The sequence below is a fragment of the Carlito syrichta genome, unplaced genomic scaffold (assembly GCF_000164805.1).
Source record: "Carlito syrichta isolate Samal-C Ts95f unplaced genomic scaffold, Tarsius_syrichta-2.0.1 Scaffold137179, whole genome shotgun sequence".
NCBI lineage: Eukaryota > Metazoa > Chordata > Mammalia > Primates > Tarsiidae > Carlito > Carlito syrichta.
The window spans coordinates 119,421-134,891 of NW_007081275.1; the positions used below are offsets into that span (position 1 = coordinate 119,421).

Genomic DNA, 15,471 nt, shown 5'->3' on the forward strand with positions numbered 1-15,471 from the left:
ATAGTGTTATCCAAATATCAAATCCAATACTGAATTTAAAAAATCCTGATCAACGTTTGTATATCTAACCCTGAAACGTACCCCACATCTTTATAATAAAAAATAAAAATCCTGTCTCAGTTTTACTACAGGAACTCTTTATTTTCTTTATTGTTAACCATCTATGGTTATGGAAATATATGTAAAACAACAATAAAATCCCCAGATAATCTTCAGTATATAATTTTCATAGTCATCCACTTTTATCTATTTATATTTACTTACACCAACTTGTTTACATTTTAACTTTTCTCTTCAACATCCTTAAATGTCTAGGAATTCTTGGGGCGAGTGCAAGTAAAAACTAGGGAAAAAAATCACAGTAGATTTAAGTAACCAATTCTAAATAATTTTTTTCTTGACTACTTCTGTCATATCCAAGTGTTTACAGGGACTGAATTTACAGATACTTTTTCTAAATAAAGCTATTCAGGCAACAACTTAACTTCCCCTCTTTATTTTATGCAGTGTAAGGGAATAAGTACATCTGAGCTTGTTCCTACAAACCCAAATTTGAGAGAGGGTAGCTTCAAAGACACTTCTCTGAGCATTCATTATTTGAAACATTATTCAAAATAATACTTTAAATTTATTTAAAATAAAAGAATCTTAGAATGAAATTAGACAACTATCACATATGAACAAGTACCTAACATCAGAATATGCCTAATACTGAAACTTTGTAAAATAGTATTTCTTTTTGCCATAGGTTTAATTCGTTGTTTAATTTCATTATACATATACAGCAGTATAAGAATTGCTAATCTGTATTTCTTTGGTAAACACCATTATCAACTACAGGGCAATGCTTACAGACAGATTCTTTTGGCTTTCATTTTACAAACTCCACTAATTTCCAAAGTTACTTAGGTAAACGCTTTTCCCCCCAACTTCTTTAGTGAGGTTGTCTCATATAATCATAATACAGTTAGACTGTTTTGTCACATTCTATATTCCTTTATGAGATTACCCAATTTCCTAATTGGATTTTAAAATTTTTATGTATAAGGTCCACCCTTTGTGCTGTAAATGTATGACTTTTAACAAATATAGAGTCGTTGTATCTACCACTATGATATCGTACAGAATAGGTTCAGTACCCTAAAACAAATGCCTGTACTTAACATATTTAACACTTCTTTTCTTTCCCTAAACACCTGGCAACCATAAAACAGTACTTCTTAAATAGGTTTGCCTGGTTTTCACAGATATCTCAAGACTTCCCTTAGTACCTATGGAAGATCAATTCTAGGACGCCAGTAGATGCCAAAATCCATGGATGTTTAAGTCTCTGATATAAAATGGTTTAGTATTTTCATATAACTTATATAGTCCTGCCATAAGCTTTAAGTCATCTCTGAATCACTTATAACTAATACAATGTAATGTTATGTAAATTGGTGTTAATACTAGATTGTGTTTTATGTGTACATTTATTGTTGTACTGTTATTTATATTTTTTCCCAAGTGTTTTTCATCTGAGGTTAGTTGAATTCTCAAATACAGAACCTGTGGCACAGAAGACTAACTAAATATGTAATTTTCTCCCCTCATCCAGGTTCCTTCCAAGTGTCCAATTCCCATGTTTTCAGAAAGTATTACAGTTAATTGGCAGCCAAATAATCTCAGAATATTAACTGAAATCTAAAGCGTTAACTGACAATAGATTAGGGTCAATTATTTACCTTCTCTCTTTAATTAGAGACTCTCAAAACTGGAAAATTATCTAAGACCCAAAGGAATTAAAGTTCATTGACTGAATGACAAATAATGGCATTGATCTCTCTAGGGCAGAGATATTCTTCTTAAAGCCACTAGCCCTTTCTACTTTTGTAAGCAACAATGCCCCCAAACTAAAATAGAAATAACTCCTCAGCCCATAGGTTCAAGTGACAAAATCAAATCAATCCACCGAGTAATCAAAGTGAGGTAAATTCATGTCTCCAGTTAAGGTAAAAAGAATTATTTACTTGGTCCACCTTCTAGCTTTGCCACAAAAGAAGCTGTTGTATTGTTCTAAAATGAATGCATTAGAACATAGGGAACTTTCTTGCATAAGCCAACTCAGTAAGATAATCAACTGGTTTTATTCTATCAACGAATAACTGATTTTTTTTTCCCAATGGACATAGTTGATTATACTGGTAATTTAAGGGTCACCATCACAGAGAACATAACTGAAGAGCCTCTGCTTATGGTGGTGTAGTGTACCAGTCTCATTTGCCCACCCCTGTTTGAATTCAAAAACAGTATATATGGAAGTTTGGACACCAAACTTCCAATGTTGCCTTGTACTCAAGGCAATTTTTATATTGTTTATTGAAATTCCTACGAGCTTCCCTTTTCTTCCAAAAACAATAGCCTTGAATTGGTTAAATGTTACTTTTATAACCCTGGGAGAATGAATTTTCACTGAAAATCCACTTAAAGGTTATTTATCTCTGAAGGTTTGTATAATTTGGGTTATGCAAAAATCAATGACCATATGTACTGGCTTTAATGCAAGACTTCGAATGTAAGTGGTTATAGTTTTAATATCATAACAGATTGGGGGACGTAGGCTTTTGGGAAAAGGTAGAATCATGCAACAACCCATCTTACCAGAAAAGTGTGTGCTAAGAACCCCTGCCATTCTGGAAATGATAAATACCCATTTCGTTTTCTTACAGCCACAGAGTATCTCAGTTATGTCTACATCCAGATTTGTCATGTGAAGTTTGCTTTGTCCTCTTCTCTAGATCTGGGTACTTGCTACATCAGGAAAGGTCCTTCAAACCTGGCAGGTCTGGATAAAATCTTTTTGAATGTTCATAACCTCCTTGAACACATACTCTTTTGTTCAAACAAAGCACAGACATGCATTCCAAACCCAAACTGACATAGCTAGCAATTTAGATTTTTCTATTACTGTTATACTTTGATCAGTGAAGATAAGTAAAAATTGACTATTGACAGAATCAGAAAGTATAAAAAAGACTCCACAGAAAGGTTTGCTTAATATACAGATCTGCACAATTGGATGCAATGCTTGATTTTTATGGCTGTTTTATCCTATTACAAAATACCGACATTAAAAAAAAAAAGGAATATATAACTGTTCAAGTAAAATTTAATTCTCATCTTACCAAACTATATATACATATATATATATATATCATTGCACAAATATATCCCATATTTTATTTCCCTAAATTACATTCGATCAGATAGATAGTTCACAACTATCAACCATTCATTCAGTTCAGTTCTTAGCTACTTGTCTACACTGCTTATTGAGGGCATAAAAGTAAAAGTCAAATCAGGTGTCATTGGGGTGTGTGAGTGTGTGTGAGAGAGAGTGAGAGAGAGAGAGAGAGAGAGAGAGAGAGAGAGAGAGAGAGAGTGTGTGTGTGTGTGCATGCACACGTATGCGTTTTTAATTATATGCCAGTGTCAGGTAGGGTCGATTTGAATATTATAAGTTTCTAGTATTTTTAGGAATGTATTCATCTATAACCATCAATAGTCATGCTGAATTTAATTAGAGTACACTTTTAAAAAAATAATATAAAACACAGGCAATAAGAATGGATGTAATTGACCCATATTCTCCAATTTTCTCCTTACCAATTCAAATCCAGGGTCACCAATTAGACTTGCTCACCTTGTCAAACCTCTCTCCAAAACTCATGTGAGAGGGATTCGAATTTGGACAGGAGAGATGCACATGGCAAGTGCCTATTAGTGTAAGCTTCTCAGTCCCTCAGAAATAGGTCATGCCTCCATTCCATCAGCCTGAACTTAGGCAACTAGCATTCCCCACCTCCAAACTCTGTTCAAATATTTTGCTAATATAAATACAAACATTTATATGTAATAAAATCCATTAAAATGTGTACCATTTTTTTGTGTGTGGAGTCAGCTGTAAGTTATATCCGAGTCTTTCTATCTCTGACTTGAACAGCAAATTGCTGTTCTAGCAGGATTATTGCTCTTGTGTTTTGGCTGTATTGTGATAATGGGTTTCTATTATATTTGAACTTTTAAAAAAAGTTTAGGTGAGCCTTATTCGTTTTATCAGAATGGTTGATGTTCATTATGCATAACTATAAAATCCCACATTAACGTTTCTAATCTTAATCAGTATAATACACAAAGTATAAATCTTTGGGAAGTCAAAAATATCAAAGGTCATGGAATGAATTTTATTTCCCCAGATCCATGTGTACATTTTCATTTTTTACTTTAAAAGCGCCCATTAAATCTTCCGAAACCTAGTGAATAAAATTTAGTCCAAAATATGATAATTAAACAAATAGGCAATTCTCATATTATGGCATTAGAACTTATTTGTATCCAAAATAGTATTTACAGAATGTTTTAAAGATCTGGCTCAACTTTATTCCATAATAATGCTGTCACATTTAAAGGACATTACCTGCACTAATTTGTGATACGCTTATGGGTAATCTCTTTTTTTGTCTTTTCTCTTTACCTTCTTCCTTCATGCTTCTTTCCTTTTACCCTCTCTCCTTCCTTCTCTTTATTTTCTTCGTGTAAATAGTCTTTAGGACTTTAAGTAAACACACTAATCTAAGCAAAAAATAAAGCCAGTTTATATTCTAACTGATTAAAAATTTGAAACTTAGTTTCCTCTACTTTCATGTGAACCTTTCTATCATTCCACTACAGCTAAATGTTTTGCTTTCTTTTGCATTACTTAGTAACTAGTTGTGCTGGATTGGCTCACAAATTCATCTTCTACTTTGAGATTTAATAACAATGACACCCCTAGGTTCCTGAGAAAGGTTTAAGCCAATGATTTTTAAAAGTTTCTTGGCAGCCAGAAAAATAATGGTGTTTCTAGACAGCAGATGAATGAATGAGCATACACTGACACACATCCTGGATGGTTTTATTTATCTAGTTCCCAGTCACGACTCATGGAAAGGTTCTGCCCTCTTCTCTTTCATGACCTGTTAAGTTTTCCTCACCTACCTCTCAAGCCAACAGCAGACACAACACGAGAGGCCTTTCTCAATTTGTAAACATAGAATCACACAAAACATAAACACGCTGACACGGGACATCATTGTGCATTTTGCTTAACATATGTTCATCATGCCAGCATAAGACTAAAAACACGGCTCTCCGTTTTGAAATCCAAATCATTTTTTCTTGGCAAAATGAAAGTAATCTGTCCAAATATCTTCTGTTTTGGTAGAGATTGTAACTTCTTACAAATATAACTTTCCTGGGGGCTTTCATATATTTCAGAGAAGCCATAGCTTTGAATCCTATGTGTATAAACACACAGGGAAAAAGGAAGGAAGTTTCAAGTATTTGTTTTTTGATGGCAAATTAAACTACAATGGCTTCTCCTGAAAAAGCAGCTTTCTCATGCTGTATGACAAAATAAGTGGAACTTTCTTGGCAAAATCGTTGCAAGTTTGTGTGTATGGGGTCTCACATTCTTGACTCTTTCAGAACTTTGAAGACTGTCATTTGTGGCTATTTTGCACTATAAATATACATCTTTTTTTTCTCCATTGGTCATCACTACAGGAGGATGAGAAATAAAATGGAGGCAGAAGTGGCAAAGACAGCAGACTACAGATGTGGGTGTGGCACCATACAGCAATCAAGCTTGGAAAAAATTATGAGAAAGCCACGAGCAGGTCCATGACTGAGCAATATAGAGCAAACTTTTATAATGCATTTGACTCAGAATCATTACAAAGTTGTACAACATTCCTCTAAAAGAAGCCTTCTCCCATGCAAGGATTTATGGACTTTGCCAACAAGACTCAAAGAAAGAAACAGGCTTCTCGATGGTGTTCTCAATCTCAAACACCTCTGCAAAAGCCAACAGTGCAAGTGATAAAAGCCAGTGATGGTTTGGACTACATCTAAATGAGGAAAAGACAATGGAAATGAAGCTCTGGAAGCAGTGACAAACAATGAGTACTGAGAGGATGATGCAGAGCCGCTCTGCCAGTAAAAATTGCCCAGATGAGATTGTGAAGTCTGAGATCCGCAAAGATGCTTTGCGCATCCATGTAAATAATAAGATTCGGAAAGTAACAAATGGAAGCACACAAGGCAAGCCGAACAAAAAGCACTCAGTTCCACAGGGGCTAAATACAGATGGACATGAAAGCTGAGTGGTATGGGAAACTCTACCATCAAGGCGGAAGATAAGAAAGAAAGCAAGGGAGATGCAATGTTTTGATCACGTCTTGGCAAGAGAATCTTGGTAATCACCAGCTTGGCAGAAAGGACATAGTTCAAGACGATTGCTCTTGGTTATTGAAGAATGTTGAAGCGGGATCGTTTTGGAAATGCAAAGAGTGCTTTGGGAAGAGGCACAAAATAGCCAATTGTTCGGACTCTAGGTGGGACTGCATGGAACAGGCTTTCCAGATGGTGTCTCTATGCAAGCCAGATCAGCTCTTTTCCCAGATACATTTTCTGCAAGTCAAACAATAGAGGAACTAAAAACATTTGGGCTCAGAAATGATTTTTGTCAACTGGTCAAACTTCTAAATTTCCAAAAATGACTTCGGGAAGGATTGAGCTCAGTGACCAGCATGATTTTCACAAGGTGTTCACCACGTTGATAAATGTTCCTGGATATTCGACCCTTAAAATGGCAGCATGATGGCTGACTGGGAAAAGAACTATGGTGGCAGAGCCACGCTTCTGGACTTGCAAATAATTTACAACAAATGGTACCCTGTGTTGAGAGAAAGGGGCCAAGGGGAGAGAAGCCAAGGTGAAGAACCTCAACACATACATTTGGAAATCTTGCCAAGAAATTGTGATTCTTCTACAATATTCATTGAACTTATTTCTATGCATTTGATGAAAATGAACTAGATTATTATATTTTCATGAGAAAGGAAACACTGGAGTGACTAAGCAAAGAATATATAATTGTTAGTGTTTGACAACTATGTTAGTTTTTGGCAACAGCACATCAACCTGTATTAAATTCAAACATCTTCTGGCTTTCAAAGGTTACTGATAACCTAGTATGCATTGGAACCTGATGAATGAATTCCTATTGTTTTCATCATCTCTAACATGTGAACACAATCCACACATAGAGAGGCTGGCTCCTGAACAGAGAATGAAAATTACTAGGACTAACAAAGGGAAGTAGACTCACAATGAGTAAATATACAAAAGCCCCAAATAATTATAATAGCCAAAGCTTGGCAATGAGTTTCCAGACTAGGAAATTAGTTTTCTTGTGAAGAATGGAGATTTTACAAGGCTAGTATAAACACGGGGTAATTGGAAAAATCAAATTGCTCTTTGTGAGTTATTGTTAGGTCTGGAATAATGGTGATAACGTTTATTTTTAAAAACCTCCCTATGAATCACTGTAGTTTGGTGTTTTTAGCAGAACTGTTGCCAAGAATGCTTGCCTTGGAATTACAACAGTGGGAACTTTATATTGTGGTGCCCAAGTCCCGGCTTACCCCTGACACAATGAGCTCTCCTCCCAGATTCTGAACCTCTGCCTTCACCTTGCTGCAGATATTAAGCTGATGGCAATACAAGGCAATCCGTTGAAGGTAGGCTAATAAATCCTGCTTACATGCTGAATCAGGACACTATAAAACATTAAAAGAATGATCTCAATTAGTAAGTTCTCTTCAGTTTCGAACATTTGCCATATAAAAGCTGCAGGAAGAAAAGGTTTCGGCATTATATACCTTAATTACATTCATTTAACTTAATTTTTTCACGGGACATTTTAGAAAGGCCTCAGCCAATTGTCTCGAATGGTTAGCTCCAGCTTGATAAGATTTTATAAAGAGAATACTGAAGATCTTCCAGAAAGTCCTAGTGGGACTTCTGTGCAAATTTATGAGTGTTTTCACCTGTGGTCTTCAAAACTGTTAAGGAAATGAAACATTGTACAGTTTTCTTCAACTTTGACTCTGTGAAACGTTATTTTAATGCAGAGAAATAAAGCGATGGGTGCGAAAAATAAATCACTCTGTGTGGCAAATAGCATGGGGGAGAGTTTCAATGCAATTAGTCAGGAAAAAAAATGTTTCCTTTGATGTTCTGAGAGGTGCATTATTCACTTTTTAAAAAAAGAAGTCTATTACTCTTTTGGATTTTCACATTTATCAAAACTTTAGAAACATAATAAACTTCCTCTAAATGAGAGACTCTGAAATGGTTCATGACCACTGTTAAGAAAATTAGATTCAATGAAATAAATTTGAAGCCAGTTGAAATAAATTCATGACAGTCGCAACAGTAACCTCAATCAATGTACCAGAGTCAACTCTGACTAGAGTTGGAATTCTTTCAGTGACTAAACTTGGGTAGGTGTCAAATCAAGTACACACTGAACTTAGCTAATCACTCCCATAAATATTTACACAACTTGCTAAAACATTTCTGAGACTTCAATACCAAAGGCTACCGAGTAATTGAAATACCTGTATGTCACCATTACTATCAAAGGTTCAGCTTGACCTACTTCCAGCCCATTTAATTATTCTGACTCAATTTGCCACAAAAAGGACATAAAAGCACCAGATCCTTGATGAAATACTATAAGAAATAAGTGCCTACAGCCAAAACTTATGTAGAATTAGAATATGGGAGAAAGACTCTGAGCTAAGTTTCCCTCAAGCTCGAGAAAGGAAATTCTTGTTTCAAAATTGTAAAGTTAGTGGTTTGACGTAACCATTTATTGAATAAATAATAAAGGGGTCTTTTTGTATATAACATTTTCCATTGTGGTATTTTTTTTCACTAACTGCATTTATCAAGAAAGAATTCCACAGAGACTGTTTTTAGCTTCCTACAAGTACTTAATACTATAATATTTATCCTACACCAGAGACCCATATACTGAAAGGAATTAACTTTAAAATGATATCTCCCCAGAGGGATGAGAAGACTTTCGATACAAATACCTTGCAGCGAATTAAACTGAGAGTTCTATCTCAATGGAACAGTAATTAAAAATGCAATAGTCCGTAAAAAGTTTATATTGCATGCATATCTCAAATCTTCATAAAAATAGTTTTAGGCAAAATAAATGCAACCAATCCTTTCCTTGGTAATGCTCATTCTGTTCTATTATTTAAACTGAAGTCATTAAAATACATAAAAAGGCACGACAGATCAAGAAAAATAACTCCTATACCACAGAACTAGATACAGAATTTGATTTAAAAAATGTCCTAGTCAGAAAAAATATTAACAGAAATTGCAAGTTATTTCACAGCTAATGACAATATAACAATGCCACAAAGAAAAGGTTGGGTTTAAGCTTCATCTCTTTATTTTAAGTCACCATTAAATAGATTAAATACTCTGTCACTTAGTCTCAAAATAAATCTAGAATCCTGGGGTGGGTGTGTGTGTGTGTGTGTGTGTGTGTGTGTGTGTGTGTGTGTGTGTGTGTGTGTTATGCTTTCCACATATCAAAAATGTTTCAGCCTATTCCTTATGTAGCTTGATTGTTGGAAATAAAGATCTAAAAACATAAAATCAAAACAAGACTCACAGTCAAAACTATTGAATTTGAGGATCCTAAATATATTAAGATATACTTCTAGACATTGAGATCCAAAGTATAATGGAAAATCCACTCAAATTTATTTATTTTCATTTCCAGAAAGAAGTCTTTCCTAACAAATTGATGGGTGGCCAGTTTCTAGTCACTCCACACATCTCAACTCTTCTCAATGACTGCAGAAAAATAATGTGTTCTTCTTTCCTGAGTGGTAATTTCTTTTTTTATATGTGTGTTTTCGAGGAGGTTTGTTGTCTCCTCTTTTATATGATCCTTCTGGAATACTAGAACTCTGCAGAAAAATCTCAGCGTATGCTGTGAAGCCTGTATATTGATTTTGCTCTAAAATTACTAGTAGCAATGGTTTGGTCCTCAACTTCCACAAATTGTGAGAGGCTCTAAAAATTATGGTAATACTTAATGAGTTATCACAATGAACAAGTGTTTCTCAGAAATTCAAAAGTAAGTTAAAGCAATCAATTAGATTAGCTATCATATACAAGGGGGAACCCCCCCAAAACTGTATTTTCTTTTGGAGGGCAGGTCCCTTGTAAAATACTCAGAATTTGTTACTTGAATCAAACAGTCAACCAAAGTTTTTAACTGGAAGTTTTGAGAAGATTGCATCATGATTTGCAGAAAAAAATCATCCTAAGTTATGGCAAATAGATGACTGGTTCTTTCACCATGACAAGCACCTGCCCACACCATGCTGAGTGTTCAGCAGTTTTTGACCAAAAAAAGCATAATCCCTATGGCCCACCCTTTCTATTCACCTGATCTCATCCCCAGCGACATTTTTGTTGGTTTGTTTGTTTCTCCTTGAAAAAAGTCTTCGAATGGAAATGTTTTGCCACATAGAAGAGGTGAAACAAAAGAACGGCAGCAGCACTAAAAGGCATCAAAATCGACAAGTTCAAAAACTGTTTTGAGCAATGGGAACGTGTCTCAACAGGTGTACTGCCTCAAACAGAGAGTACTCTGAAGGTGACTAAAGTTTAAATATGTACAAATAAATACACAATTTTTAATTCTTAATAAATTTGGAGGCTTTTTGGTTCCCCTTAGTATGTAAATACAATTAAAATGAGAATTGGTTGTCTCTTATTTTAAGTGTAATCTTAATAGTTTAATCACCTGGAACTTCTCTTAGCCTTTACAAAATGAGTAAAATTGGTATCAACTTGAAAGCAGCAAGTGTTTAGAGGGACAACGTAATATTAAGGAATGAGGAAAGAAAACTATAATAAGCGATATAAAGGCTCAAAAAGTCATAGAAGACCAGGACCATCTATGAAGAAGAAAGCAATTCAGTGGTTTTCAGTATACTCAGAGTGCATTACTGTACTATAGTCTACTAAGCAAAATCATATTCTTGTAAATAATAGCATATGCAATATTTTTTCAGAAATTTATTTTATATTTTAAGATACATTCCATCTGAAATGGTTCAAACTGCGAACTACTGTTGCTCAAAAGCTAATCATCAGTTATCTGGGAAAGTCTATTACTTTATGTATCCTTACTAGAAATGGAACATTAGTATAACAAGACATTTAGAACTGGATTTTAGAGTTCCTGTTCAAGCCAAATAAAATGAGAAGGTGGAAATAGACTCAAATATTCAAGGTGAGATTGAGAACTATTTTAAAGTGTAGGCTAGTTTGGCTTAAGAGAATAAGATGCATTCAGTTTATTTCATTTATCTTTGATGCCTTTGAATCTGATTTAAGATAAAGCTGAAATCTGAAAGTTCTTGATCATGTGAATTAATCTCACTTATGTACCATCACAAATTAGGATGAATTATGAGGAACATCATTAAAGTGAGACCCATTTTTAAAAACAAGAAGTAGAGTTCTGCTTTCTTATTGCACATTCAGAAACATGATGCTACCCTAGATTCCCCTGCCTGCCTATCTGCCTTTACATCTCCACGTGCCCTGTTCACATTCTACACAGGTTGGAGTCCTTGCCTCTCTCTTCTTACACAAGCCATGGAATTATGACACCCTTTTCACCTCTAAAAATCTGCTAATGTAGTTCCTTGTCTACAAGGCAGGCTGTTTCCTTTCATATTCCCTCTTTCATTCAGTCAGTTAAGATGTGCAACCTAAAATTTCGTGGGGACAATAGAAAAACATGCAAAACCAGCAATAAAACAATTTTTTTAAAATGTGATAAGCACCATGAAACAAACCAAAAAAGAATATTAGATATGAGTCTCTGAAATAGGGGCAACTAGGAAAAATCCATGACTCTTTGGGGGATAATGTCTTCTAAGTTGCAGGGCTTTTCTTAAGAAATTTTGGTCATGAGCCTTAGAAATCTCTCCTGAGCTGAATCTACTTTCACCACGAACTGTGTCAGCAGAGTCAAAGGCTAGTTTGCACAATGTTAGTGATGCTCCACTCTGATTCATTCTTCCGAGGCATTTTATAGGGTGCATAAAACCAATTACAGAACCCAAGTACTAATTAATGATTCCACTCAGCACATGCCCACTCTTCCTTTTGCATTACCTGATCAGCCACAGCGCGGGCTAATTTGTCCATTCGAGAACCTGCTTCAGCAATTTTCTTGGCAGCATTAATGACATCAGATGTGTTTTTCAATGGGCCTTTGCCTCTGCAACAACATATATGGCATCATTAGAAATCTCCTTAATGATAGGAAACAGACAAACCTACCACCTCCTTTCTCCAGGACTCTAGCTTTGTATTTGATGTGCTGCTGACCACAGTAGTGGACTTTTGAATGTGTTCTTGATTCACTCCAATTTCTTTTTCTTTTTTTTGTGATTTGTCTTTTATTATTGTTATTACTACAATACGGTAGTTGTAGAAATTACAACAATACAGCCAGTAGGCCAAATTTGCTGATGTAAGAGCCTTGGGATACCAGTGCAACTGTATCTATGAAGTCCATAATGTGATTTAAAAAAAAATTGCGAGGTACAATTAAGGGTTAAGTATACAAATATTGATTGTGCGGGTACCCTTGTTGATGAGGTGTGCCCCACCTTCCCCAGGCAGAAATGGAGCTACCGTTAATCCCAACTCCCTGCCCACCTTCCCCCCCACATAGTTTCCTGTTACTGTCAATCCTTTTCTTATGGTATTGTGGTAGTTGTTTAAGGTTCACTTGAGAACATGTGGTACTCAGATCTTTGTTTCTGTGAAAGACCACTCAGTATTATAAACTCTAATTCCATCCAGATTGCTGTGAAATCCATGATTTTGTTCTTCTTAATGGCTACGTAAGAAACCATCAAGAGAGCAGGGAGACAGCCCACAGACTGGGGAAAATATTTGCCAACTCCATGTCTGACAAAGGCCTAATATCAAGGATCTACAAGGAACTCAAACATGCAGGAAAAACAAAAACAAAAAGCTGTCCCATTACTAAGTGGGCAAAAGATATGAATAGATACTTCTCAAAAGAAGACACATGAGCAGCCAACAGATCCATGAAAAAATGTTCAGCTTCATTAGTCATCAAGGAGATGCAAATTAAAACTACACTGAGATACCACCTAACTCCAGTCAAAATGGCTCACCATCAATAACTCAAAAAATAACAGATGCTGGAGAGGATGTGGTGAAAAGGGAACACTTCTATGCTGTTCACTCCAGTTTCTATGGTGATAGTCCACTCTATTTCCATGCATTTCAGGGAATATTTTCCCATAGTTTGTGAGTGTGTTCACATTTTATGCTTTACATTAATTTCCATATTTTAAAGTGCAGGTTATTATAAAAGATGATTACTTAAGGGCAATGAAAATTTAATTTATAAATGCTTCCCATACACCTCATGGACATACTACCTCATTATTACCTTATAACAACTCTAGCATGTCATTATTATCATTCTCATTTTAGAGAAGAAGAAAGTGGGCCTCAAATGATCAATTCACTTATGCAATTTTATACCGATCTGAAGTGAAAAATACAAAATTTTAAGCTGAGTCTATCCAAAATCGATGCACACACATTGTCTTCCATGCCATGTCTAGCATGTTTATGTTACATTATTTAACTTTTTAAGTCCAGTCTGGCACTTCAAGAAGCAATTAGATCTTGCATATAATTGGCAACGGGTCAGAATTTCCAAAGTATCAAAATTTCACAATTTCATTGGCTGTGTGCTTCTACACTAATTTATAAAGAAAAACACAAAACACTGTGTGACAGTAAATGCTTTTCTGCTTCTAAACCATCGCCCTAATATTTTCACATAAGTTTGCACTTAGGTAAACTGTTTAGCATTATATGGCTTTTAAATATTTATTATAAAGGAAAAAGAAAATTATACTGTATCATAAATCTTTAAACAAAATGTAGCATGCAATATATAACTTTCCCTTTTCTTCAGAGGCAAGTAAAAAATAGATTAAATATGTTTAGCCCTTTTTTTTCAAGATTGTTTCTTATACTGGTCTCCTTATGTGCATCTAAAAATCAATGCATTTTTAAGGCTACAAGATTACATTTCTATAGTTAGAAATGTTACAAGATGTAGAGAAAAACTATTCAGAACTATTTATTTGGAGTGCATAGGGTTATACAGAGCAGTCGATGATCACCATTGTTACATAATAACATTTTATAAAATGAAAGACTTGAAATGTCTTTAGGTAAAGAAATGTAAATGAGATACATTTGTTCTGTTTTGCTCCTAATTCTCCTTCTGATATTTTTCCATAGTAACTAAAAGTAAAATATACTGGGTTCATATTAATGTTTAAATACATACACAGAGAGACTCAAAACTTGAGGTATTACACTTTAGTGATATTAACTCTTTTCACAAAACAGATTGATTGCCATTTAGATTTTTTAAATATGGACAGTAATTTCACACATGAATTTTATGTAATATTGATGAGTTAAAGATTCTGTGACAATGTGGCTTTTATTTTCTAACAATTTTTTAATTAGCTCTAAATAAATTTTATTTAAAAAAATTTTAAAGAAAGTTTGAATGCAGAATGTCAGTGTTTAATAATGTTCTCATTATTACGTATTTCTCTAAACTACCAAACCTTAGAAAATCTATTTTCTGCCGTTTTAGTCTGACACAATATTTGTTGTAGCTTCATCTTGATCTATTCAATAAAAGCTGCCCTCTGCTTGATTTTTCATTGCTAACAATCATGTCTTTGTTTATTTCAAAAATTTCAAAAGCTCTGAGAATGTGCTTCCTCATGAACCTTACATAATAACTTTCAACGGGTGATTGAGTCTGACAGAATGTACCAAGGAAAGAATGTCCATATAGACCCTGAATCTGCTTAAGGCTCAAGGCCCCATCTTATAGCCAAGGCATACAAAGCTGCCATGTCTTTCTGATTACATTGAAGTATAGTCCTTAGACTTCCTAGTATATGGTTATGAAAAAAAAGAAGTTTGAGACTTTAGAGTTCATGCTGTAGATTCAATTCAAATTTTTAGAGTCACAACCTGGGTATGAGGGTGTACATCATGAAATTAGAGAGCAGAATAGAAATTTTAAGATCAAATATTTCCTCATTTTCTAGTTGGAGACACTGAACCCAAGTAGGAAGATTAAGACACACTCAAACAATACTACTACATACAGAGAAAACCTGTATGTCTTGAATCACAATGTAGTACACTTCTTGCTACTTATGCTTCATTCTTAAGTGCACAGTTAAATTAATGTATTCAGAGAAAAAGAAATAGACTTAACTGCCTATATCAATTAGCAAGAAATAACAAAAACATTATATGAGTATCTGGCTCAAGAACTCAAAAGAAGAGGCAGAAAAAAACTAAGAAAAAATTACATGAAGAGATAAATGGGCCCCAAAACACAAAACACTGGAACTAATAAATAAATCCTAAAACCTGCTCCAAACAAAAATTTTTAAAAAA

At 34.6% G+C, this 15,471-nt stretch overlaps 1 protein-coding gene across 3 annotated transcripts in view; it reads right to left on the reverse strand.

Annotated features, from left to right (window-relative positions):
* Nucleotides 1-15,471, reverse strand: part of LOC103251211 (catenin alpha-2) — a 120,015-nt gene that overhangs the window by 38,327 nt on the left and 66,217 nt on the right. For 2 of the 3 annotated variants that reach the window (XM_008049806.1, XM_021708444.1), the window contains exons 7-8: nucleotides 12,094-12,199; nucleotides 7,506-7,640 (exon numbers count right to left, since the gene is read on the reverse strand). In XM_008049806.1, the coding sequence (XP_008047997.1) occupies nucleotides 7,506-7,640; nucleotides 12,094-12,199 (241 nt within the window). The remainder of the gene's footprint in view (nucleotides 1-7,505; nucleotides 7,641-12,093; nucleotides 12,200-15,471) is intronic. The other variant, XM_021708445.1, reaches the window with a different exon arrangement.